Consider the following 27,104-nt stretch of genomic DNA (forward strand, 5'->3'; position numbering starts at 1 on the left):
ACAGTGGATATTTGTTTGCAGCATCAAGATCCAGCTGTGTTTGGATCCAACTCCTTGCTGGTGAACAGCTCCAAGCACTACCTGAACATTCGCTACACTTTGCTGCCCTACCTGTACACGCTGCTCTACAAAGCTCACACCCGGGGGGACACGGTCACCAGGCCCCTGCTCCACGAGTGAGTCTGGGAGTGTATAAGCAAGAGGGAAATCTGACTCATTTCATACGGCTGGGGGGCTTCCTAAACCTCTATCCTGTGAAAATGCACATTGGGGAATCTGTAGGTGGCTTCCCAATCGGTGAAATCCCATTTTGGCCTAATCAGGAGGTGATTTTTGTATAGCATCCTTTAGTCATGACTGTGAACAATCAGTACCCTGAAACCTTGAGGTTGCTGCTGATATAAATCACAAAAAAACCTCAATTTCTGCTCTGTCCTTCACATTTATTCAGGTTCTACTCTGATGAAATAACCTGGGACATCGACAGGCAGTTCCTGTGGGGCCCTGGGCTGCTGATTTCCCCTGTTCTTGAGCCGGTAGGTTTGGCTGGTTTGGGATCTGTCTGGTGGTCGCAGGCCATGTGGAGACACCAGCTCCCTCTCCTTCATTTATTGCTTCCAGTGAGAGAGCCCACAGCACATTTTTACCCCTGCTGAAACAGAAAATCTCTCAGTTAAATCCTGCTCCTGTTTTCCAGTCTTCTATGGAGTCAGGGATATCTGGTCTGATATTCTGCTTTACCTCATCTTCATATCACCTCTGGGATTCCTTCAGAATTCCTCTCTGAATTTCCTTTGGAGTCAGCTCCTCTTGCTGCATTTCAGCTTCCCTGTGGTACAAGAAGAAAACAAAAAGGTCGTGGCTTATTCTGTGGCAGAATCTTGTAAATAATGATTTCTCCTGCCAGCAACACATTTGCCATGGAGAAACATAAAACATTTGTTAAAGACAAAGGGAAAGTAAGAATCTGGAAGGCGTCAGCCCCAAAATAAATGGAAATAAAGATGGTAGAGATATCTGTGGATAGGATCTGGTTCACTGGGTTTGAAGCATTGTGGCTTTGGGTGGCTTTCAATGAGCTGCCACTTTGCAGAGCAGCAGTTCAGTTACACCCCAGCAGTTTTGCAGAAATCTGCTTGGGTTGCCCTTCCCCCTGTCTGGACCATCCTCAACACCAGGAAACAGCAAAGTGTAGGAATGTCAGTGATTTTCTTCTCACACTGAACTTCATTATTGGAAAATTGAGTTTATCTGATTAAGTTGAAATTTGCACGTTGTTTCTTTATTCACTTCTAGGGTGTGAATTCCACTCGTGTGTACTTTCCTGAGGCAGAGTGGTACGAGTATGACACGGTAAGGAAATGCAGGGATATTATGGGATATTACATCATTTTCTAAATGGGATTGTGATGAAATAGAATTGGTAGCTCTGCTTTGGGGACAGAGACCTGAAGGAAAGACTTTGGGGTTACCTGGGAGGCTAGGGATGAAGGGTGGTGGGATCAGCACAAGAACTGACACCTCAAGAAAGGGCTCAGATTATGACATTAAATCAGAGTGATATGCAATTATATTATATATATATATTATATTTTATAATATATATAATATATATTATAATATATATTATATTTTATGTGCCCATTAGCCCATAGATATTTACATAACTTAAGCTTTTTTTATAAGGAACAGTTTGATGAAACTCGGGACTTAAGAAAACACTCCCAGCAGTGGATAATATAAAATCCTGCTCTCTTTTCAATCTCTGTCCATCAGGGTGAACCAGTGCAACTGAAGAAAGTGTGGTACAATATGCCAACCCCAGGAGACAAAATGGGGCTGCACCTGAGAGGAGGATACATTTTCCCTACTCAGAAACCAAGCACCACCACAGTGGCAAGGTAGGATCCCAAACAGAACACTTTTAACATTTATTTTTTTTCCCATAACGGGGCTGAAGACTTCTAGGCCACAAATTTAGGATTTTCACCTTGAAATGTGGGAATATCTGTGATCCAAACCTCACTTCCACACCTTCAGTGAGGAATTATTTGCATAGGAATTTTAAAATTCACCGAGTATTTTAATCCATTTGCATGAAAATGAAAGGAAACCAAGGATTAAACTTAATCAAGGCAATTCTCCAAGGATTTGTGACCCTGTTGGATGTTTCACTCTTGCATGAACATGGAGGAAGCACCAAGAATGTTCAGATGTTTATTACACACATAAATCTCTCTTTCCACAGCCGCAAGAATCCAATGGGACTCATCATTGCCCTGGATATCAACAATGAAGCTTCTGGGGATTTGTTCTGGGATGATGGAGAATCCACAGGTGAGCAGCCACCAACAGTGAAATAAATACGGTTAACAAAGATCTAATGTGCTCAAATTTCAATGTTCCTGCTGGAAAAGAAGATATTGCAACACGCTGCTGCTACTTGCTCATAAATCAAATGGTTTTCATCACTTTGAAGCAGAAAACTGTGACTGTTATTAATGTAAGATTGAAGTCACGACTTAATTCTGCAGAAGTTAAGAAAAAAGACACGAAGCTCTATCTAAGATCAAACCTCTGGTTTTCAGGAGAAATCTTTAGATTGTCAGGAGGTGACAGGATGGGATTTTCCCATGGGATTTAGGCAAACCACTGCCCATCCAGGGAGGTATCTGAACATCAGTATTGGAAAACTTTATACACTGCACATCTCCTTTTCCTTGTGGCCTGTACCAATCATATCTCCCAGGAAAACTCCCAAGCCTCTGCTTTTGGGAATTTAGTGAAAGCTGGGGCTGCTTTTAAGAAATAGAGCAGTGCTTCAGCTGATTATTGCTGCCATAAATCCAGCAGGCCTTGGGTGGCTGCTGTGCACGGGGGTGACAGCTCCACGTGCTCCTCTGGCCTAAAATAACAAAGCCATTACTGCCCTCCCCGCTGCTGCCAAACAGAGCAATAAAACATTTCATCATTTTATGGCCTGCCCAAAACTTACAGTTCTTGCAGTTTTACAGGGGGAACCATTTGCAATTTGCTCGTGATGGCAGGATTTGTCTTTTTGTATGTGGGGGAAAAAAGAAAAGTGACTTTGACCACACTTTTGTATTTCTTTTTCCTGGTCATGTGTTATTTCCTCTCTTATGGTTCCATGGCATTTATCATTATCATCATCATCACCGTTATCTTGATATGAAGAACCCTTATTTAGGTTACATTAAAGGATTAGTTTTGATCAAAACTTTTATATTTAAGACAAACTAAGAAGAAATAACGGTACAATAAAAAACCCACTACATTTTAGAAGAGCTGCTTTCACTGAATTTTCGTGGAAAAAATTAGGCCTCCTGGGAGGCTGGCCAAAGGAAAAAAGGACATTTCAGTTCCTCAAAGAAACATTAGTAAATATTTGAGTTGCTTAGTGCAGCTTTGAATGCAGTCCTGATAATTAACAGTTTTTTGGTCTCTAGCAGTGGCACAGCCCTACTTTAATTTTATTCTCTTCTGCACTCCAACTGTAACCTCTTTCTTTACCTTTTAGGTACAATTGACAAGAAAGCCTACATTTACTATGAGTTTAAAGTTTCCAACGTAAGTATTTGATTTTAATTTCTGATTTTTATCCAGAATCTTTTAAGAGCATTCTTTTCTCTCTTTATTCTCCTGTAAGATTTGCTGGAAAACAAAACATTTGCCAAAGCCAAGAGGAATCATATTCAAAATACTCCCATTTAACTGGGATGAAATCTGTGGTGTTTTTTTCTCCTATTTAATAGAAATATCTAAATAACTCCTATTTCCTTCCACGTAATAAACTCAGCAGCAATATTCACTGAACAAGAGAAGTCTAAAGCACAAGAGACATTGAAAGCAGAGTCAAAAAGGACAAGCATGGTGTGTTTGTGATTCTTAAAATAGTGGCACTGTAAAAAAATATATATTTTTATACTGTGAAAATACAGCTGAATGTCTCCAAAGAGTGAGGGAGACCCACACCTTGTCTGAACCCTCAGAAACTACATCGGGATTACGTTTTATTGTGTTATTATTATGTTTTATTGTGTTATTTTAAGCTGAAAGTGCCTTTGCAGGGTTCATGGACATCAGGGTGGAGTCCTGATAGTGTTTCTATCTAATATTGACAGTAACTATCACAAAACAAGGATTGCCAACAACATGTTATGTAACACCATAATAATTATATAACATATTATCTGTACAATGATAATAACAACATTAATCTTGGGTAAAGGTATTCATTCCTTTGCCATGATGAAAGAGCACAAACTGAGTGAGAGAATGCAGAGGAACATGAGTGAAGCAGATGAATTAGTAATTTTTAAAATCATAACTAATCAAAGAATCGTTTGTAGATAAGACAATCCCAGATGCTGTTGGAGTTTGAGACTCCAGCAGCCAAATCATGGCTTGACTGTGATGACACTGAATTAGCAATTAACAATTAACCTCAACGTTCCCAGGGAGGGCAATTGGAAAGTTCCACACACGTGTCACAGCCATGGTGCACTTCCTCTGCTTGGACTCTCCATGTAAAAATAATTAATGGCATGGAATATGAAGTGGTATTTTTATATATGAAGTGGTATTTTTATATATGGGTGGTATTTTTATATCAAGAGAAGTGAGAACCTTTGGATGTTGGAACCCAGTGAGTCTGGAGTTTATCTGCCCTGTCACAGACCCACCCCAGCCTTTCTTTATTTCCCAAGCAAGGAAGAAAAGCTGAAACACAACTCTGAATATTGTTTTATACATGGTAGAAAAGCCTTATTGTGATACCAACAAGCAGAGCAATAATTAATATATGTGGAAAAATAGATTGGTTTTTTTATGCTGCAATGTGAAAATATTCATAGAAAAAAAAAGTTAAATCAGGAGGACTTTTGGCAGATTTTTTAAAAGAAAAATATGACCACTGTATTATTTTTCAGAATGTTCTACAAATGACTGCTACACACAGCAATTATGTTGATCCAAACAACCTGAAATTTGAGGAAATCAAGATATTGGGATTGTCCCAGGAAATAGGATCAGTTTCTGTGTTTCAGAACAATGCTCTGCAGGATTATACCCTGATATCACCTATGATCCTGCCACAAAGGTAAAGCAATAACAAGGAAGTGGAAAGTAAACATATTTAAAATTGCACCAACTTTATTTTATATATTGCAAAGGACAGTACCCAGTGCCAATGTTGTTTCAATGAAATACAATGTGAATTTTATTACAGAATAAAAGTACAATTGCATTCAACTCTGCTGCATAAAAGTGCATCTAAGTCATCCTTGCAGTGCAGCAGACAGCTTGTTTCATGTATTTATTCCTGTTTGCTTCCAAGGAAGCTGTGGCATGAACTCCGTATTTTTAGAGGCTTAATTCTTCAGATTTAATCTGTAAAAATATCAGTTGTGTGTGACTAAAGTGAGACTGTATCAAATCTTACAGGATGGGATTTTGTGAATTTTCAGTTTTTAAGTATATTATACTGAAGGACCAGCACCTCTTCTGACTGAAGGAAAGCTGGATGGGATGTAACATTTAATAACTGTTTATTGTTTCATATTTATAAGGTTGCTGTTATAAAAGGGCTTCAGCTTGAACTGGGAAAATCTTACACAATCAAATGGACTCAAAATATGAATGTCAATGAAAGATTTGATTGTCATCCCGGCCCTAACGCAACAAAAGAAAAATGTCAACAACGTGGCTGTTCCTGGGAAGTAAGTCATTATTTCTCTAAACTAATTGGACAAAAAAAAATCCAGAATAAAAGGATTTCCTTTGTGGTTGTTACAGAATAAAAGTGGTCTGGGAGATTTGTCAGGTTTAAATAAAATGGGCCTCAGCTGGACTGTACTGGTGGATTTTATTTGCCTCAGTAGCTGACAACCATTTAAATTCTACCACATTGTATCAGGAGTTGAGGAAAAATGATTTTCTGAGAGATGAACAGAAATAATATTAGAGTTAATTAAAAATCAGAAGAGCATCTTCAGCTGTTCCTTCTGCCTCAGTGGCGCTGTGGCCTGCGAGGCTCAGCCTCTCCGTGTCACTAAGGGACATTTTAAGTCAAATTAATTCCTCTGGATCTCAGTTTGACAGGGAATCCTTGAATCCCACAAAAATCTTGATTCGTTTGTGAACTTGTTTATATCTGCATCAAGGAGCTACTTTAACATGAAGTTCTTTTACACATGGTTTTATGTATTAATATTATCAATTATTAATAAACATGTGGGAGCAACATGGCCTGGCAGGGCTGAACTTCAGAGGGTGCCTCCAACCAAGTTACTGCCTGTTCTTCTAAATCTAAAATGCCCATTTTGGGCCTTTCCTATAGGAATGAAATCCAAAATTCAGTGCTGGCTGCTCCTGCACCAGCACCTGCTGAAGCAGTTGATGAGCTGCTCTGGTTTTGTTGCACTACTAAAAGGATTTTTTGTGATTTTGGACATTTCCAAATGTCAGGAGATCTCAGATGAGTAGGATGTAATTTTCACTGGATATATTAAGGATAATTTGTGTGAATAAAGCCAGTGAAAGATCTGCTCTGATGCTGCCTGAGTATGAAGTGGGTTTTGGGCACATCTCCTTCGAGGCAGCCAGAGAGAAATGGGATTAAAAGGGACGAAGTTTAGGAATTCCCACAAGCCAAGATTAAACCATGTTGAGGGATTGATCTGAAGATCACAGAGATGGGAAAATTAAATCCTTCTTAATTGCACAAGGATTCAGTTTCCTGACTGAACTATTTCCACAGCCTTCACTGGATGGCTTCATTACACCTGAGTCAGCATAGGGATTATTCTGTATTATTTCTTTATTCAGGATTCCATTAATTTCCCCCCAATTCCACATTTGACACAGATCTGATTGAAAACAGGATTCCATGCTAACAGCTAATAAAAAATCCAGCTGATTTGCTAACCTGAAACTCCTTTCTGTTTGCACCAGGAGACATCAAATCCGAATGTTCCTTCCTGCTACTACAGCTCCAGCAATCCTTACTTCATAGAGAATATTCAGTATTCCCCCACTGGAATTGTAGCCACCCTCAGCCTGGATGACTCCAAGGTCAGGGCTAACGAGGCTTACACTGCCCCAATCAGCACCCTGCGCCTGGAGGTGAAATATCATCTCAACAACATGCTGCAGTTTAAGGTAAAGCCAGCCCAGAATTCCTCAAATGTTTTATTTATGGGAAGTCAAAGGGCTTTTTATGGCCAAATTTATATTTCACAGACAGAAGCAGCCTTGTGTGAATATGTCTCTCCTTCTAAGAAATTATTATTGCTCTTAGCTTGTATTTTTTTGTCCTGAAATCCTAGCACTCAGTTTTACAAAGAAATTACATGAATCAAAGGTATAATGCCAGTGTATGTGTGTAATGTCAAACAGGAACTTTGAAACTGAAAGTATTTTGTTAATATGCAGGTAATTTATCTGTAAGTGCTCTCATGACTCTATAGCTTATTTTTACATCCACCATTGCACTTCTATTCTAAAATTGTCCATGCACTGTTGTTTGACTGTAATTTATTGCCATATGTTTAACAATATTGAGCTAAGTGGTCAGACATCAAAAACTACCTTCTATCAGCTTTCAAAATACAGAAAACCTGAAAAAGAATCCTAAAAGTTGAGTGAAAGAAGAACTAGAAAATTATTCATCACCCTTGCAAAATATATACACCTATGTACAAAGTATATACAACGAAGTATATACACCTATATTCTAAATATAAGTATATACTTTAAATTCATGTGGATCATTAGACGAGCCATTCATGATCCAAAACAAATCTTTGTTTGGTTGGTTGGGATACTTTTGCCCCCAACAAATTCCTGTGAAAGAAATGGCTCAAGACCATGCATTTGAAAGGAAATACCACAGGAGGTGTTCGAAACCTGAATCTGATACAGAATTTTGAAACAACGGGCTTGTTTAAATAAACTGATTTTTCTTCACAGATCTATGATTATCAAAACCCACGGTACGAGGTCCCTGTGCCCCTGAACCTGCCCAGCTCCCCCACGAGCTCGAGCCAGGAGCGGCTCTATGATGTCTCGCTCCAGATCAAACCCTTCGGGATCCAAGTGCGCCGCAAGAGCACGGGGACGGTCATGTAAGCCACTGCCATCCTTTGGGATTTTGCGCCACACGGTTTTGGTGGCCTTTTTCATGCCAAACCCTCTCTCTGTGCACGTGCTGGAGTGAAGAGCACATTGAAGTGTGGCTCTGAAGGCTGCTCCTTGTGCGCTCCCCGAGTTTCTGGGAGGAAAAGGATTTTCTACAGTTCCTAAAATATTCCTTAGGTGACCACAGCACTCATTAAGGATTGGCCATTTGGGTCAGTTTTGGGGAATGGTTAGTGTGGAGGTTCCAGTTGTCCGTTTCTCTGGGTCTGGAGTGAAGGCACTTGAGATGATAGTTCATGTTTGGACTCAAGTGTTTATTATTTCTTAGCAGTAAAACAGTCTCACTACTGTGAGTTCAGCAGCTTTTTGTTAGAAGGCACAAGATGGCCAACAATCTCTTGGTACAAGGTCTTTTAAGACTAAACTACCCAATTAAGAACTGACACCTGGATTATTTTCCCTTTTAACCCAATAACTGATCCCAAAGATCCCCCAATGCAGACTTTTCTGCCCAATTACAAAATACCACCATGAAGAAGGAAGAGGCATGAAGAAGAAAAATTCAGGACAACACCCTGTGCCCTCCATCTTGCTTCCATCCACAACATACTAGAAATCCCAAATCCTCAATTTCTCACCCAGTGACACACCTACACTGCTCTCTATAATCTGTTCCACACTTTGGTGGATTCCAGTCTATCCTAAAGTCTGGGAGCCTCTCTCCATGAATGAGGGTCAAAGTCAGTGCTGCCCTGGGGGTCAGGGCACCCCAGAGCAGACACAGAAATATTCCCAGTGCCCTGGGTTAGGGGATATATAGCAGGAAGTGGTGTCCCAGCTAACTCGAGATTTGTTTTGGTAACACAACAGATGAGTCTGGCAGGAGCTTCATTTTTCCTTGATTAAGTCAGAGTTAGAAAACAGAGAACAGTTGAGTGTGGTTTTTTTATTCAAAAAACCAATTTTATTTAATTTTTTTTAAGTACTCAAAACTTAATTGTGAATTGGGTTTCCTTTGCCAACCAGAATAATAATTCAACCTGCAATTGAAGCTCCTGGAACGATGAAATTCTCTGGCAGAGCCCACTGGGCTGCAGTTTGATTTCTAATTGGAAAGATGCTGATTTATAATAAATGTGACCTGGGAATGCAATTCCAGTGTAATCTGCACAGAAAGCTCAGTGAACTGTAAAAAGCATTTTGTTTACTATATTCCATGGGGCTCCAGTGCTCGGTCTGGGAGGAAAATAGGATTGCAGTGTACTGAAATGCATTTTCTCTCTATTTCCAAAATATGACACAAGTTGCCGTGCACGATGCCTGCATGCTATTCCTCTCTGAGAGACACAGAGGATTTGGTGTCCCTAAACTCTTCAGCAATTCTTGCACACCCCCATTCCATGTCCTTTAAGTTTTTTTGATAATCACAAGAGTTTTAGCCCACTTTTACTGAAGAGTGAGATCTCCAGACAAAAAGAGTGGCTCAAAAGGAATTGTCTGCCAGAAACACAGCCCTGAGGACGCTGTATTCTCATTTTCCCTTTCCTCTTCCCTCTTCAGCTGGAATTCAGCCCTGCCCACCTTCACCTTCAGTGACATGTTCATCCAGATTTCCACACGCTTGGCATCCCAGTACATCTACGGGCTTGGAGAGGTGGAGCACCCCACCTTCCGACACAACATGAGCTGGAACACCTGGGGAATGTTCACCAGGGACCAGCCTCCAACTGTAAGTGGGCAAAGAAGAAGAAAATGTGATTTCTGAACCAACGAGTGCAGAACTGGTCGGCACGACTTTAAAATCCAGTGGATGTCTGCTGGTGTAGGGCACTGGCTCTGAGCATATTTATCAGTTTACAATTTTAGATGGTGTCTCCATGGCAAATGTCTTCTGTAAACCCATTATTTGTGACCTGCAAGAACAATGTGAGGAGCTCAGACCCTCAGTCAGATGTTGGAAGGTGACAGATGGCTTAGGAGTAGCAGCACGTTCCTCCTTTTTTTATTCTCCTCTCCTCATTGTTTTGAAAATTAGACATGAGTCAGAACAATTCCTGTTGCTTGGGGATTAATTTAGTACTTGCACAGGTAAAGCAGAAATCTTATCTCTGTTTATTTGTCTTATTTCCTACAAGATAGCAAATTTCCAATTATCAGGGAATGGCCAATGAAATAGCAGCAGGTAATTATATCTCTAACTTCCAGTTCAGGCTGAACACATTTTGAGAAAATTAAATATAATGTCACCAGCACCTCCTGAGCACGCAGACACCTGGTTCTGTTTGCAAAGAAGGGAAAGGTTTGTCCTGAGGAAGCACCTTCTCATTAGTGAAATTTAAGTGCAGCAATGCCTGTGCTTTCCTTCCTGCCTGAGCAGCCTAGACAAGCCTGACAAATTATGAAGCTCCAAGTGACCTTCTGCAGGTCTGTTTTGTGGTTAGGGAGGGTTCAGGTGCCTACATTTAAAGTTTATTTGCTATGTTTGGCAATTGTCTCATCTTTTATTAAATTTATTACTAAATGTTAATAAGCAAATGTTTGCAATGTTTTTCCAGTAAAATATATTTTATTTTATTTGCAGTACCTGTTGAATTCCTATGGTGTTCATCCATTTTATATGGGTCTTGAAGAAGATGGCAATGCCCACGGGGTTCTCTTGCTTAACAGCAATGCAATGGGTAAGAAAACCTTCATTTTATCTCATAAAATCATGGAATAGTCTGGGTTGGAAGGGACATTAAAGCTCATCCCGTTCAACCCCCCTGCACGGACACCTCCAACTGTCCCAGGCCACTCCAAGCCCTGTCCAAGCTGGCCCTGGGCACTTCCAGGGATCCAGGGGCAGCCACAGCCTCTGTGGGCAACCTCAGGGCCTCACCCCCCTCACATGGAACAACTTCTTCCCATTATCCCACCTAAGCCTTCTCTCTGCCAGCTGGAAGCCATCCCCCCTTTTCTGGTCCCTCCAGACCTTTGTGAATTGTCTCTCTCCATCCTCCTCCACGTGCTCCATTTTTACAGTCAGTGTTTTGCACCGGTGGCAAATCCAGGCCTCCTTTTCTCCCTTCCTTCCCTCCACTTCCAGATGTGACCTTCCAGCCCACCCCTGCCCTGACCTACCGCACCATCGGAGGAATCCTCGACTTCTACATGGTGCTGGGCCCGACCCCGGAGCTCGTCGTTCAGGAATACACCCAGGTAGGAGCCTGGCTGCTGCTGGGCTCTGGTGGGTCAGGTTGGTTTCTCTTCCCCCTCCTCACCAGGAGCCTCCTTTCCTCTTTCAGCTGATTGGGCGCCCAGTCATGCCACCCTACTGGTCCCTGGGATTCCAGCTGTGCCGCTACGGATACGCCAACGACACGGAGGTCGCCCAGCTCGTGGAGCAAATGAAGGCGGCTCAGATTCCCCACGTACGTTGGCAGCAAATAACTTTGGGAGCAAATAACAAATAATTTGAGCTTTTGGCTTCGTAGAATCGACTAAATCCATTTAAACACTAAAGCAGTAACCCACCAAAAACACCCCCGATGCGGTAGAGAAGAGCAGGTTTTGTGCCACGGACTCTGGGCTGTGTTAAAAGCTGTTTAATTTTCTTAATTATTCGCACCAAAGAATGGCAGGAAGGAGCAGTGATTAAGAAAAACCAGCAGGGAGAAAAAGGAAGAGCATAATTTCATTGCCATAATGCTCTGTGTCAAGTCAGCTGTGATTTGGCCCAGGTTGTTGTTGGGGTAGTAGGAATAGCACCTAGTCCTAACAAAATTATGCTATGAATTGAATGTGGATTCATTTTAAATATAATAATATCAATGTTTCAATAGAGAACAGGTATTCCCATTGTTTCCTTATAGCTGTGGAAATATAGGTGCAGTTTCTGTGTACATATGTACAGACAAATAATTTTTTTTCTCTATTTTGTATCAATTTCTCCCCTCAATTTAGATGCAGCGGTGAAAGGTTTATTTTGCTTATAGATTGTGTAATATTCATTTAACAACTGCAGCCTGAAGTTACTACTGCTTCCAATTTTACACATCGAAAGTTCAATGCTTTACTTATTTTGGCCAATTTTCAATATTTGGCAAAAAAGAGGAGAAAATAATTTAAAATTAATTATTTTTATTTTTTTTTTAACTTCAGGATGTCCAATTTGTAGATATTGACTACATGGATAGGAACCTGGACTTCACCCTTTCTCCACGTTTTGCTGGATTACCAGCTCTGATCAACAAAATCAAAGCAGACGGAATGAGATTTATCATTATCCTGGTCAGTTTGGAATATTGTTTTTAAATTCCAATACAGCCTCAAAAAATGGAGAATATATTCAACGTGAGTTTTGAGCCTAAGGGTAAAAGTGTTTGTATTTGTAGGATCCAGCCATTTCTGGGAATGAAACCAATTATCCCGCCTTCACCAGAGGTGTGGCCAATAATATCTTCGTGCAGTGGCCTGATACCAAAGAAATTTTATATTCCAAGGTACTGTCCAGGGATGAGTATTTAACTGTGTGTTGTTGATGCTCAGTTTGTATTTAGTGTATATTGATTATTTAAAATATTTGTCCCATTAGGTCTGGTCGTTTCTTCCCAATGTCCAAATCAATGAGTCACTGCCTCATGAAGACCAAGTAGAGGTAAATACTGACATGGTTTGGTTCTGGACTCAAATATAGATATTAATCAATTAAAATAGCAGCAAAATCATTGATAAATCTCATGGCAGGAATAAGTTGAAGAAACTGGTTAAGCCTTCCAAAAAAAATTAGTGAACAAGCAATTATTTTTTGTTGTTTTTTTTTTTTTTTTTTTAATTTCAGAGTTGTAACTATGGAATACCTTCGGTCCCCTCATCTGTCTTGTTTTCCTTCTGTTTTTACAGAAATACGTATCCCATTGTGCTTTCCCAGACTTCTTCCGCAATTCCACAGGGGAGTGGTACAAGAGGGAAATCCTGGAGGTCTACAACAATCCTGACCCCTTAAAAAGCCTCAAGTTTGATGGGCTGTGGACTGTAAGTGTGGAAACATATCTGATTTCTGGATTGCTTTTCTCTGCCCGACACTGGTGGAGAGGGCCCAAATTTGATTCCCAGTATCTGCACTGCTCTGGCAGAAGTATCCCGTGTTAAATTCCCATTAAGGAAATGTTGGACTTGACGATCTTGGAGGTTGTTCCCTCAAAACAAAGAATTGCTGAATCACAGAATTGATTCTGGAGGAGACCTTATAAATCTTCTATTCCCATTCCCTGCCATGGCAGGGACACCTCCCACTGTCCCAGGTGCTCCCAGCCCCAGTGTCCAACCTGGCCTTGGGCACAGCCAGGGATCCAGGGGCAGCCCCAGCTGCTCTGGGCACCTGTGCCAGGGCCTGCCCACCCTCACAGGGAACAATTCCTTCCCAAAACCCCATCTAATCTTGCCCTCCTTCAGCTCAGAACCATCCCCCTTTTTCTATTACTCCATGCCCTCATGGAAAGTCCTTTTCCTGCCTTTTTATGCAAGCCCCTTTATGGAACATGGGATGCCCAGCTGAGGCTCCTGAGGAACCCTGCAATGCTGCTTGTGTATAATTCAGAATTTATGGTGTTCTGTAGCAAACTAAGGGGTTTTACTCTGTTTTTAGGACATGAATGAACCAGCAGCTTTTATGAATGGCGCCATGGGTGGCTGTAAGAACGAGCTCCTGAATTATCCCCCCTACATGCCTCGTAAGTCTGATTCCTCCTTACAAGAGTTTTAGGTTTTTCTGGTTCCCAAATAAATTCTTATCTGGTATATGGGAAATAAAAGCTGAAATGAAGATGGATTTATAAACCCACAGATCCTCACTGACGTGGCCCTTTATTCCTGAGATTATGGGCACACTGCAAGCCCAGATATTTCAGCAGGAGCTGTGCAGCACTTTGGAGAAAAAAAGTTCTTTCCAGCTCCTCGCTGCATATGGATTTTGGTCCCTATTTTGTGTTTAAGTGCTTTGCTTGAGGCATGCCAGAGAATTGAGCTCTTGGTTTTTGCACTTTTCTCAGATGAATAATGCAATTAATTAAATATTTAGAAAATATCCATGTGTCTCCTCTCATTACCATTTATGCGAGCAGTCAAATGCTTGAAATGCTTCGCTTTCTTAGCTCAGCTTTCCTGAAGTACTGGTGTAAAGTAGTACTAATTAGGATTATTTATTAATGGTTTATTAGCATACTCTCGCTGCTTACTGTTGTATTCAGGTTTCAGAGTGGTTTCTCGTGAATTTCCAGGAAATTAATATTCACATAGACAGATCATACCCCCACCACATCCATTTTTCTGTTTATGTGATTAGTGTGACAGTGTTCAAAAAGATTTGAAATATTTTCTGATCTACTCTGTTTATTCTTTGAGCCTCTGTAGTAAGAGCATCTGTAACTGAACTATTGAAACATTCACAGGCTCAGATACCTGCATAGGAATACTGGAAATGTTCCATTTTGAAAATGCTATTTTTATAATTATAAATAAATAAGTGACAGGCTCAGACACCTGCATAGGAATATTGGAAATATTCCATTTTGGAAATGCTATTTTTATAATTATTAATAAATGACAGTATAAAGAGACTGTATGCCTAACAGATTATGAAAATTAAGAAAAAGTAACTCAAATGATTAATACGTGATTATTTATAATAATAAATATATTTCTTCCCTTTTCACGAGATCTGGGATATAGGTCAACAGGATTAATCCACAAAACTCCATGCATGGAAGGTCTACACTATCTCCCAGACGGGACCCCAGCCAGACACTATGATGTCCACAGCCTGTACGGATGGTCCCAAGCCAGACCCAGCCTGGAGTAAGTGCTTTGCATGTTCCATGCTGCCTCCAGGATATGCTCTGATGCCTCAAGGGGCTGCAACAGAGGCTAGAAGGAGTTAGGAGGAATAAAAGTGGATATTTATTGAAGTGCCTTCAAAGGCCACAGCCATGGCTCTGCCCCAATAGCGCCAAGATACGGAAGCAAAAGAGGGTTTGGTCATGAGATCTCACACTTTTAGTCCATTTGCATATAGGAGTTGACTATCCAATTAACAGCTGCAAATTTTGAAGTTTCATCCTCCTTGCCTGCTTGCCCGCCCTCCTCTTCTCACATTGCTCATGCTTGGGGCCTGCAGTTTGAACAGCTCCAGCTGCTGTTGGGAGTTACATTTTCCCTTTCTTACTCCTGTTATCCCAAAGTCACTCAGTGATGGGCTCAGCCTGGGGCACGTCCCTCTTGGCTCTGTCACAAATGAGGAAGCTCCAGAAGTTTCTCACCAGAGCCACCCCTGCCAAGACCTTGTTGTGCACACGCAGTGGAGCAGACAAGAATTTGATGGGAAAAGGAATATCACCATCGTTTCTGGGTTTTAAATGTGAACTGTTTTCCTCTGCTTTGTGAGGCACTGCAACAGAAATCACTACAATAAATCTCACAGCTCGCACAGATACTCTCACACTGGAAATTTATAGCGAATGTTATCTACAAAATATATACATATACATATATTTCAGACCCAAATTTATTTTTTGTTAGTAACTGAAGGGGTACTTGTGAAACTGAAGAAATGCAATAATTTATTTTGATACTAAACCACCCAAACAGAAAGATTATTTGCACACAAAACTCACAAAAGACTGTACCTGAGAAGTGAACATCAGTATTTTATGTAACCTGGTGTCATTTCAGTCCTCCATCCATTAGACACAGGAACTTTGGGATATTGCCTCGATGCTGTTCTTTTGTAATGAGGTTTTTGCATAGCCAGAGTCCCTATTAGTGAATACGGGAACCTTGTGGAGGTAAATGCAGCCTTTGTGACCTGAATAATTGTTTTTCATGCGTAGAGCCACAGAGCTGAGGCTCCAGGCACTGAACACTCAGGTCCTGCTCATCCCTGAGCAGTTCTACACGTGACATTTGCTGTCTTCACTTTTGCAATTTTGGCTGCCACCTCCAAAGCATTATTGACACAGGGAAAGCAAGCAGAGAATTAAAGTGTTGGACAATGTGTTATAAAGGAATAAAGGATCCTCGGAAAGTTACTGTTTGTCTTGGAGGAAATAATTGTGGCAAATTAGTCTGGCTTAATTGCTGCAGTAATTTAAGTGACTTGTGTATCTTTACTGTAATTATGGTGTCACTAAAGCTGCAAATCCTGTAGAAAAATAAGCAAATAGTGCCTTATTGAAGCAGCAGTTTAGGCAATTATGGGGCTCTCACACTGGAGAGCAGTGGGACTTAATCAGGGTGATTTTCTGACTAATATTCATATTGATGTACTGTCACCTTGGTCTTTCAGGAGGGACTAAAAGCCCCTGACACTACTTCTTTTTTTAATTTCAGCACCTTTTAATCAGCTAAACTTATCCTGAGACGTACAATATTCCTGCTACCTCTGTTTTCACTCTTGTGAGCCTTTTGGTTTGATTTTTGCTAAATTATTTCCAACTGTTGCTTCAACTTTTTGGGTACTTTAAGAAAGGAATGACGTGCCCTCACACACATTGTGGAGCACCTAGAAAATGGGCTCAGAAAACTTCTCCCACATTCCTATTTTCCCACAGAGGAGTTAGCCTGAGCTGGAAAACTCCTTTTTAATCCCTCACGTTTGCCAGTTCTCTTTGCAGCTGCAGGTTGGCCACCTTGCTGGGATTGTGTCTGGATCACGCAGAATTGCCCCAAAAACCCCGAAGGGACTGGATGTTTATGATTCAGCCCTTCGCTAGGATAACACAAACCGAGAAGTTTCTTTTGAGAGGCTCTCCTGCAGTAACTTCTGGTGCAGTGTTTCTCCTGTAAGCTGTTTCTGTGCCTGTTCCCAACGCAGGGCTCTGCAAGCTGCCACCAAGGAGCGTGGGATCGTCATCAGCCGCTCCACGTACCCCAGCAGCGGGAGATGGGTGGGACACTGGCTGGGGGACAACACGGCAGCCTGGGACCAGCTGCACAAATCCATTATTGGTACGTGCCAGGGAAAGGGGCTGCGTGCCCGGGAACACCCAGTCGCAGAATGGGTTGGGTTGGGAGGGACCTTGAAGCCCTAAATCCAGTTCTGCCCTGGACACCGTACGCACGCCAGGCTCCTCCAAGCATTGTCCAACCTGGCTTTGCTTCTCCTTCACCTCCTTGCTTGTTGTATTCCTGGGATTTTTAGCTGAAAAATATTGTTCAGCAACCAGAATTTGTGGTCAATTCCTTTTTCACTTTTTCTTCTTATTTCCTTCTGTACCAGTTGCTGGGAACTCCTTGAATTCCCTTGGGATCAGGCCCCTCCATGCCCTGTGTCCTGCCACTCATTTTTTTTTTTCTTTGCTCCTGTCCACCCACATCCCATCTCCTTCTGTAGCAGGAAAACACAACACATTAGAGAAATTGTGGGGCTTGGATTTGGTTTTTTCTCTTCTGAATCAGTAGTGTAATAAAAACTGTCTATGTAACCATAAAGTAAAAAAAACCCAGCAAGTAACTCCAATTTATTTCTCTTTTCAGGCATGATGGAGTTCAGTCTCTTTGGAATATCTTATGTAAGCTAATGAGTTATTAACTTCTATTTAATTACCATGATGCTGTACATGATAATACAGTTTTCCATTTGGGTTATTCTGAAAATTTCAGACAGGAGCTGATATCTGTGGCTTCTTCAAAGACTCCCAGTATGAGTTGTGTGCCCGCTGGATGCAGCTGGGTGCCTTTTACCCATTTTCCAGGAATCACAACGAGAAAGGAACACGGGTGAGTTGCAATTTTTTAATAGTTCAGAGCAGCTGGGCCTTTGCAACGCACAGGCAAAACAAGACAGAACGATGCACAACTGCCCTGGCTCAAAAAAAAAAGAAAAAAATATATTCCTTGTAAAATGGAGAAAACCAAAACACTTTTGGCTCTTTATCAAATGAAAATTGTCATCATTTACATGCTGGCTCTGCTGTGAGCCTCCCCATCACCTGGGAGGTTTTGTACTCACAGAGGGGCTGCTCTGGGATTTGAGCACTTGAGGGAAGCCCCTTCTAACTTTGCTTTCACTGACTCTGAACTCTGCATATTTTCCCCTCTGTGCCATTGGATTTCAATGAGCTACAGCAGGGCTACAATGGAGATTTTATGGCAGCTGACCTCAGTGCTCTCAGCCCTAATTGCCCATAATTATACAACAAATGAGAAAACGGGGCAGTGTAATAAGATGCTGGAGTGAGACTCAGGAATTTGTGTGCTCTGCCTGTTTGCCACCATCAGATATTGTATTTCTGCTGAAAGGAAAGGGAAATAATTGCCTAAACGAAGGCTAAGGAGTGGAGTGGAGAAAGCTGTAAAACAAGATAACTGGGAAAATGAAAAAAAGGGAAACAGCACTTGTGTTCCAGGGAAAGCTTCAGGTCCAGCAGAGTGGAGCTATTTAGATGGCAAATATCGAATGGATTAAAGTCTCCTTTTCAAAGCCACTGCTTTATCTCACAGCACACACCTTCCACGGGCCCTGAAAGCTTCAAAATGCAGATTCAGGGTTATCGTGGTGCTTTCAGTGCTACCCAATTTGCCAAGGTATTGTTCCTACATTTAATAAAGACTTGAGGCTCTCCTGACACCGGTCCCTGGTGCCTCGGGCTCCTGCTGCGAGCAGAGGGCTGATGGGTGACGTGCCCTGGGACGTGTCACACCTTGGGGACACTTTGCATTAAACATTTTTACTGATTTCCCCTGGGTTTTTATCAGCCTTCCTCTTCCTAGTTCCCCTCCTGGGGCTGACAGTGACAGCCACAGTTTTCACTTGCTCCTGAGGTGAAGAATAAACAAATGAAGATGCCTTTGCTTCAGAGAGGGAATTTCCTCGGTTTGTTTTGCTGTGTTGATTTGCCTTTTTTTAACTTTCTCACACAGTCCAACCCAGCTTCTCTAACAACACTCTCTTTCAGAGGCAAGATCCTGCTTCCTGGGATAAAAAATTTGAAGACATGTCCAGGGATGTGCTGAACATAAGATACACCCTGTTGCCTTACCTCTACACCTTGCTGCACGATGCCCACGCCCACGGCAGCACCGTGGTCCGCCCCGTTCTCCACGAGTATGTGCAATTCCCCTGCTCTCCTCACCAAGAATCCCCATTAAAAATCCTCTAGTTGTGACCCCCTAACAACAGAGTTGTCTCTTTGTTACAGCATTCCCCCCTGCAATTAAAAAATACCAAGTTTTGGCTGGGAAAAAAATGAGTTTTTTTGCATGTAGCAATTTGCTTTTTACAAAGAAGCTCCGAAAACAGTGGCTCAAATTAAAAATCTGTCCCAGTCTGTCCAAGACTTTATTACTGTAAATAATAAGTGCAAGACTTTTAGAGTTTTGTCATCCCAATGTACTAAAAAGCAAAGGCAAAGAAATGGACCAAAACCCCTAAAGCTAAGCACTAAATTTCATTTCCCTGAGCGTCACATCAGGATCTTTGTGCAGCCGTTAAATGATCTCTGATAATTAACAGCAACAATGAGGAAACAGGTACTAGAAAGGGTAGGTGAAATTACTGACAGAAGGGTGTTCAAGGAGGAACATTTTTGGGAAAGCTCAGCTCTGGCTGTCTCCTCCTGGCAGGTTTGTGGGAGACAGGACCACGTGGGACATCGACGAGCAGTTCCTCTGGGGTCCTGCCCTGCTCATCAGCCCCGTGATGAAAGAGGTGAGCTCTCAAGCTTATTGATTACTGAAAGGCAGTTTAACTGAGCTTCACTTTTTGATCTGAGGCGCCTAAAATTTGTGTCTTTAACCGCAGAATGATCGGAGTGTGATCGCCTACTTCCCCGATGCCCGCTGGTATGATTACCACACAGTAAGTCATCCTGAAGAAATTGTATTTTAAAACTTGGATTTTCTGTCTTTTCACAGTGCTGAGCATGGCAGGGAGGTGGGAACATTCTCCTGCCTAATTTGCATTTAATATAAGTTCTTAGAAACATAAAAAGAAATAAAAAAAAATCCTCAATTCCTTTATAATAATGTATAATAACATGACTAGAGTTATGATAAATGAAAAGGCGAAGTTAATACCTTTAATTTAGAATTCTTTTCACTTTTTGTAACCCTCAAATGATACACAAAAGGTTTTTGTAGTGGAATGCTCTAATGAAGAAAGAAAAAAACAGATTTAGCTGCATAATTTTTCCTGGAAAATAATAAAAGATTTGGAAATAGGAAGAGCAGGATCAAAACTCCCTTCATTAATCACAGGTTTGTGTTTCACCTGCTTGGCCCCCTTGGTTTAGCTGCCATCACCCATGGTCAGGCCAGCCTTTTACAGACCCAAAATTTCAGGGTTTCTCTTATTAACAGTTACTCTTGTAGTAACAACTCCTAATTAACCTGTCTAGAGAAATATTACATTTTGTTCTGAAGGAAAACCCTGTAAAAATTCATATTTTTTGTACACAGAACTCAGACACTGGCTTTAGGAAACAGTTCCAAAATCTATCAGCTCCTTTGGAGCACATCAACCTGCACATCCGAGGTGGATACATCCTGCCTTGGCAAACACCTGCTAGAACAACTGCTTCCAGGTAGGAAGAAGTGAAAATTTTCAATTTAATTTGTCATTTTGGTGGTTTTTTGGGTTTTTTTTTTCCTAATGGTTTTTAGGAGTATGGGATGGGAAGATGGCTGTGGGAGGTCGGTTGGGCGGTTCATGACTTTTCTGGAAAGGAATCACCATTTGGGGAATATGGAATGTGAGCAGCTGAGGGAATTGAGAGAAAATTGTGTTTTGCACAGCCGGAAGAACCCGATGGGACTCACGGTGGCCCTGGATGATGCTCAGCTTGCAGCAGGACACCTCTACTGGGACGATGGGGTTCGCATCGGTACGGCCAGCCCTTCTTCCCTCCCTAAAACCCTTTTTATTGCTGTGGGAATGGTTGGGCTCTGCCAAGTGAGGCTCCATCCCTGGGGATATTCAAAGCCCAAATTTAAGCAGACAACACCAAACCCAAGGATGTGAACTGGGGAGAGAGGGAACAAACTCTGGGGAGTCCGGGGAGGAGCAGAGGGAAGGGGTGGACTTGGCCAAGGCCATTTCTGGGGGACAGATCTGAACTCACCTTCAGAGGCAAAACTGAAATGAAACCTGCAGACCAACATTACAGAAACGTGACTGAAGCCACACCACGCTGTGATTTACAGAATTTATGTGTTGTATAAATGAACTCGTGCCCTGGGCCTGAGGAAAGGCAGGCAACAAAGACTCCTCCTCAAACCTGTGGGAACCACAACCACAGATCATGTGAGAGCTCTCACTGATTTCCTGAACATGGCTAAATTTAAATTATCTGCAGGTGAAGGACACTGAGCTGGCATTTCTCCTCCCCACCTAGAGAGCACTACCCTTGTAATAACAATGAATTCCCACCAGGAATGCAGGAAATGTGCCTTGCATGGGGACCTGGGTGGAGCCTGCAGGAGGCTGGAGGTGGAGCTGGAGGTGCTTCACACCCTCTGCCAGCATTGGAATCCAGAACAGATGGCCAGATTTAGGGAAAGCTGATGACACGTGGAATTTGGGTGGGGCATCTCCCAGGATAACACTGCCAGGAGTGTGGGAAGGAAGGACAGGAGCCCCAGAGGCCGGGGACCAGCGCTGCTCTGAGGGCAGTGACAGCTGAATCACAGCGCTGGGGAAACACCAGCAGGGGCCTCAGAGAGGCAGCACCCGTCAGGTGTCACCTGGAATTGCCACCTGGCAGTGGAGGGGGATGTGGAAATGACTCTTCATTTCTTCAGTGTTTCAAACAAATGTTTTTCTCCTCATCTAAACTCCCCTGATCTCCCTAGTGCTGTTTCTTTGCCTGCTTTTATATCTCACCCCTAAAATGTTCTCCTTTTATCCTCATTTCAGCTTTATATACGCTGAAAGTATTTTATGTCTAATAGCATTCATCTCCTGGAAATGCACAACTTCTCTTTATTTACATAGAAATGCATCCCTTGTATTTGTAAGCTGACTGTGGACAGAAATTTTTGATAATGCATTAAATAAGGTGGCCAGCAAAAGACATTTCATTCAATTTCTTTCATTCTTTCTTTTTAACAGATGCATATGAAGATGGTGTTTACCTGCTGACATCATTTACTGCTAAGCAGGTAAGCACATTAGCTCATATTTATTTAATAGTCACTTCAGGTGATTTTTTTTTTTTTTGTTTTTAACTGTGGGTATTTCAATTTGGGTATTCCTAATGTCTGTGTATCCCAACCTTACACTAAATTGTGCTCACAGATTAGTAGGCTACAAGAAATGTGATTAAATTGTGCTAAGAATGAATTTAGGAGTGAATCTGAAGAGTATTGTTGAGCACAATTGTCAGATTTCATTTCCATAACTAGTGGAATATCTGGAAATAAATTAGGCTCTAATTACAGGGACGTTTGGCTTAAAAGAAAAGCTCTTTCTATTGTAGGAGAAAACACACTTTCTTATTTCATTATTTTCCAGTGTGCCACAATGTCTTCTAATTTTATCCACTCTGTTCTTTCTTCTCATCTAATTCTGTCTTTGTCAAATAAAAGGGTGTTAATTGCTAAGGAAAGGAGTTTGTTTTGCTAACACTCAATATTTGCAGTTGTAAGGAGATCATAAAATAAAAGCACCTTTCCCTGCTCTTACAAAAACCTCCTAAGGAAAAGCCTAATTAAAGAGGTCTTGAATTAACCAACAGTGAGAAACACTCACCCTCTGAGCACCAAATACATGGAATTATGTCACAGCACCTTTGGGCACATCCTAAAGAAATCCAAAATCGACTTAAATGAATGGGAGGTGGGGGCTGTGAGTGCTGAGGGAGGGGATGGGGAGGCAGGATCTGTTCTGGGAGGGCAAAAAGCAGGAGGAGAAGAGGCTGGAGCAGCTCTCAGAGCCCTGGAAGGTGACACAGGGCAGGGAAGGAGGAGAAGAGGCTGGAGCAGCTCTCAGAGCCCTGGAAGGTGACACAGGGCAGGGAAGGAGGAGAAGAGGCTGGAGCAGCTCTCAGAGCCCTGGAAGGTGACACAGGGCAGGGAAGGAGGGAAGGAGGAGAAGAGGCTGGAGCAGCTCTCAGAGCCCTGGAAGGTGGCACAGGGCAGGGAAGGAGGGCTTTGTCCTGCAGCTCTTGCTGCCCAGCCAGGGGTTGAGAATTTCTTGTTCCTCACTCCTCAAATCAATCAGCTGAGTGGCAATTAAAGCACAGCAGAGCCCAGGATTTGGCCAGGCTAACAAAGTGGAGAAAAGCTTTCAGCATCTAAGAATAAATAACAACACACGGGTATTAGGAAATAAAAATTTTAAAAAAACCCCAAAAAGACGGAGTGAGGACAGAAAAAGTAGAAGTGGACTTCCACTGAAAAGCTGAAATGGAAGCTTTGGATTCACAGAATTACAGCATGGTTTGGGTTGGGAGGGACACAAAATTCATCTCATTCCATGGCAGGGACACCTTCCACTGTCCCAGCTGCTCCAGGGACCCGGGGACAGCTGCTCTGGACTTGCACCAGCCTAATGCCAACCTCTGATATTTGCCTTTCCCTCTTCCTTCCAGAACGTTCTGGAGATCACAGTTACGCACCAGAATTACACAGACCCAAACAACCTCGCGTTCACTGAGATCAGGGTCCTGGGGGTGCCCAGGAATGTCACTCAGGTGTCAGTGGCACAGAACGGGGCAGCAATCCCATCAAGCCACCAGTACGAATACAGCAAGAACAAGGTGAGATGCTGCTTGAAGGGTCAAAAACCTGCATATGTGCTCTTAAACCTCTGGAGATTTAAAATATTTAAAATATTTTTACTTACCATATTTAAAAGCATAGCTATATTTAGCATATTAAATTTTATTAGCCTTTTAAAAATATTTATAAATTTACCAAATTTAAAATATTTTTACTTACCATATTTAAAAATATATCTATATTTACCATATTAAATTTTTATTAGCCTTTTAAAAATATTTATAAATTTATCAAATTTAAAATATTTCTACTTACCATATTTAAAATATATATCATATTAAAATTTTTATATTAGCCTATTTAAAATATATATTTATCACATTTAAAATATTTTACTTAACATATTTTAAAAATATATATATCATATTAAAATTTTATATTAGCCTATTTAAAAATATATATATCATATTTAAAATAATTTACTTACCATATTTTGAACATATATATTTAGCATATTAAAATTTTTATATTAGCCTATTTAAAATATTTTAAATACGGTAAATATATAAATATTTTACTTACCATATTTTAAATATTTATATATTTACTGTATTTAAAATATTTATATATTTACCGTATTTAAAATATTTATATATTTATCGTATTTAAAATACTTTTACTTACCATATTTTAAACATATATATTTAGCATATTTAAAAATTTTATGTTGGCCTATTTAAAATATTTGTATATTTAGCATATTTAAAATATTTTACTTACCATATTTTAAATAGTTGTATATTTAGCATATTTAAAATATTTGTATATTTAGCATATTTAAAATACCTATATACTTAGCGTATTTAGAATTTTTATATTAGCATATTTAAAATATTTACTGTATTTTAAAATGCACGTATTTACCATGTTTAAAATACACATATATTTACCATATTTAAAATAAACCAGATTTCAGAAAGAGGCACAGGATGCCATCAGGTAATGATTCTTTAATACAATTCCATGCCACTTCTGGCAGTGGATTTTGTTCCCTAACTGCTTCCTTGCAACCTGGGAGATGTGACAGGAGAAAAACCTTCTCTGAGATTCTGCTGTTGACTTTTTGATGGAAAAAAAATTCATATGCACTGTTGAATTGCCATGTATTCAAAGTTTTTCTACTTTAAAAAAATTCCTTTCTTTTTAAAACAAAAGAAACCTCAGCTCTAAAAGAGCCCGTGGGTGAAGGGAGGGATCAGAGAGCCATGGTCAGACTCCCAAATCTGTGCTGGTTCAACTGTGTGTGTAGTGATATATAAACAAATGTAAATTAAAAAAGGGAAATAAACTCTTGCAGTATAAAATGAGAATGCAGTTTCTCCCTGGAACACAGAAAACACTGTGGATCTTCAGGGCCCAGTTACTAAATGTGCATTTTGTGTGTCTTTTATTCCCAGCTCCTGAAAATCACCAAACTCCAGCTGAAACTGGGCCAGAACTACACCCTGCAGTGGAGCTTGCAAGGACAATAAAATCAGCCACACCTCTGCGTTTTCCCATATTTTTAAAACCACTTTTCAATTTCCAAAGTGCTTTTTTGTCACCCTGGCATGCTTTTGCCCTCCCAATGCAGCAGAACAGTTCACAGCCAGGTGTTCTGTGTTCAAAGCAGTCACGAGCCAGCAGAGCCACCTGAGGATAAAGTTCATCTTTCAGAGTGAGGACTGAAGGGAAAAACTCTGTTTTTTAGAGTAGAATTCCTGTCAGACTTCATATCTGATTAATTTTGTAAAAAAAGATGCAGCTGATGTTACCAAAGTGGATTTGAAGCTGTAATTTTACCTATATTTAACCTCCATCCTAATTTTAATTACACCCAGGCAGGCCATTATTATGGAGAATTTGAGTCCAAATAAAGTAGAATAAAATGTTTTGAGATGACTGATTTAGCATGAAATAATGTTTCAAGATGTTGGTCCATAAAATATTCAGATACTTGAAAAAATAATTTGAAGCTGGGGGGCTCGTATGACTTCAGCCAGATTTGTGCTCCCTGTGTTTAACTTGAAGTTGTAAAATAAAACCAGAAATTTGAAGGTTAATTAATGAATGTTGGTCTCTGTTTATTTCACTGAAGGAAATTGTTGTTATTGTGTGTTTACCTTAATAATAATTCACATTAAAGCCTCTTTTTGTCCCAAGAGTGTGGCATATGAACTAAAGAGACTGGGAAAACATATTTACAATTAAATTTGATGGGAATAAATGCTGCAGGAGGTAGTGGCAATCTCCAGTGACTGTGCTTTACATGCATTTCAAGGATTGTTCTTTGCTTTAAAGTTCTGGGGTACAAAACTCAATAACCAACATCTCATAGGTGGATTAATGCAATTATAGGGGGTGAATTTATTGACATTTCACTGTGAAATGATAATGATGTTGGCAAAGAAAATGCTCGTTTAGGAGTAATTTTATCCTTTATATTTGGACACATGAAACTTCCCTGTTTCCTACAGAGCTGATGCGAGGGGTGAGGGGGTACAGACCCTTCAGCCCCCTCCCTCTCTCTTTGTCCCACCACTTTGCACCCTCTCATGTGACACTGGAAACAGCAGGAGCAGCCAAAGCCTTCCAAAACCCCAGTTTTTCCTTATTTATTTGGGGAACCTTGTTATTGGCTTTTTTTTTTTTCAGCTTTGAGACCCTTCCAAAAACCCAATTTTTCCTTATTTATTGGGGAAACCTTGTTACTGGATTTTCTTTTAGCTTTGAGACCCTTCCAAATAAAAAAGATTTTTTTTCCTTATTTATTTGGAGAACCTCATTCTTGTCAGTTTTCCAGCACTGAGAGTCCCAGCACACCAAATGAATCCTTTTGTTTCAGCCCCAGGGAAGGTTTTATTGAGTCCCCAGGGTAGGAATTCCTCAGGAACTCACCCAGGCTGAGAAATCCCAGCTTCAAACTCTCTTGGCCACCCCTGGGGTTGCCCCCTTGGAGTCTGTCCCACCCCCAGAGACCCTGGATCCAGCCCCAACTGGAAAAAGGAAATCCCATGAAAATCCATCATCCTGAGCAAGGGGGAGTTTCCAACAGAATTCCACATCCTGCTTGTGCTGGGATGGGATTTTTTTCCACTCTCCCTCTCCTCATACTTTGACTTTCCAGCACTTGTAAAATAACAACACCCAGAGTGACACAATCCTGATGTACATCCCACCGGAAAATCCTCACTCAAGGCAAAAAGTCTTCCCTG

General features: G+C 41.0%; 1 protein-coding gene across 1 annotated transcript in view; it reads left to right on the forward strand.

Annotated features, from left to right (window-relative positions):
• Positions 1-25,852, forward strand: part of SI (sucrase-isomaltase) — a 43,693-nt gene extending 17,841 nt beyond the window's left edge. Inside the window, 32 exon segments of the mRNA XM_036388811.1 lie at positions 22-176; positions 452-536; positions 1,297-1,353; positions 1,777-1,901; positions 2,249-2,337; positions 3,539-3,588; positions 4,950-5,073; positions 5,076-5,119; positions 5,589-5,738; positions 6,973-7,179; positions 7,990-8,144; positions 9,718-9,886; positions 10,739-10,835; positions 11,243-11,355; positions 11,442-11,567; positions 12,298-12,426; positions 12,531-12,638; positions 12,731-12,793; positions 13,039-13,170; positions 13,784-13,868; positions 14,853-14,991; positions 17,006-17,139; positions 17,668-17,702; positions 17,794-17,910; positions 19,089-19,237; positions 19,756-19,840; positions 19,934-19,990; positions 20,590-20,714; positions 20,926-21,014; positions 22,241-22,290; positions 23,721-23,888; positions 25,308-25,852. Coding sequence (XP_036244704.1) covers positions 22-176; positions 452-536; positions 1,297-1,353; positions 1,777-1,901; positions 2,249-2,337; positions 3,539-3,588; positions 4,950-5,073; positions 5,076-5,119; positions 5,589-5,738; positions 6,973-7,179; positions 7,990-8,144; positions 9,718-9,886; positions 10,739-10,835; positions 11,243-11,355; positions 11,442-11,567; positions 12,298-12,426; positions 12,531-12,638; positions 12,731-12,793; positions 13,039-13,170; positions 13,784-13,868; positions 14,853-14,991; positions 17,006-17,139; positions 17,668-17,702; positions 17,794-17,910; positions 19,089-19,237; positions 19,756-19,840; positions 19,934-19,990; positions 20,590-20,714; positions 20,926-21,014; positions 22,241-22,290; positions 23,721-23,888; positions 25,308-25,382 — 3,486 coding nt within the window. The 3' untranslated portion in view covers positions 25,383-25,852.
• Positions 25,853-27,104: the final 1,252 nt, after the last annotated feature.

Source organism: Molothrus ater, chromosome 10, assembly GCF_012460135.2.
Source record: "Molothrus ater isolate BHLD 08-10-18 breed brown headed cowbird chromosome 10, BPBGC_Mater_1.1, whole genome shotgun sequence".
In the NCBI taxonomy this organism is placed as follows: domain Eukaryota; kingdom Metazoa; phylum Chordata; class Aves; order Passeriformes; family Icteridae; genus Molothrus; species Molothrus ater.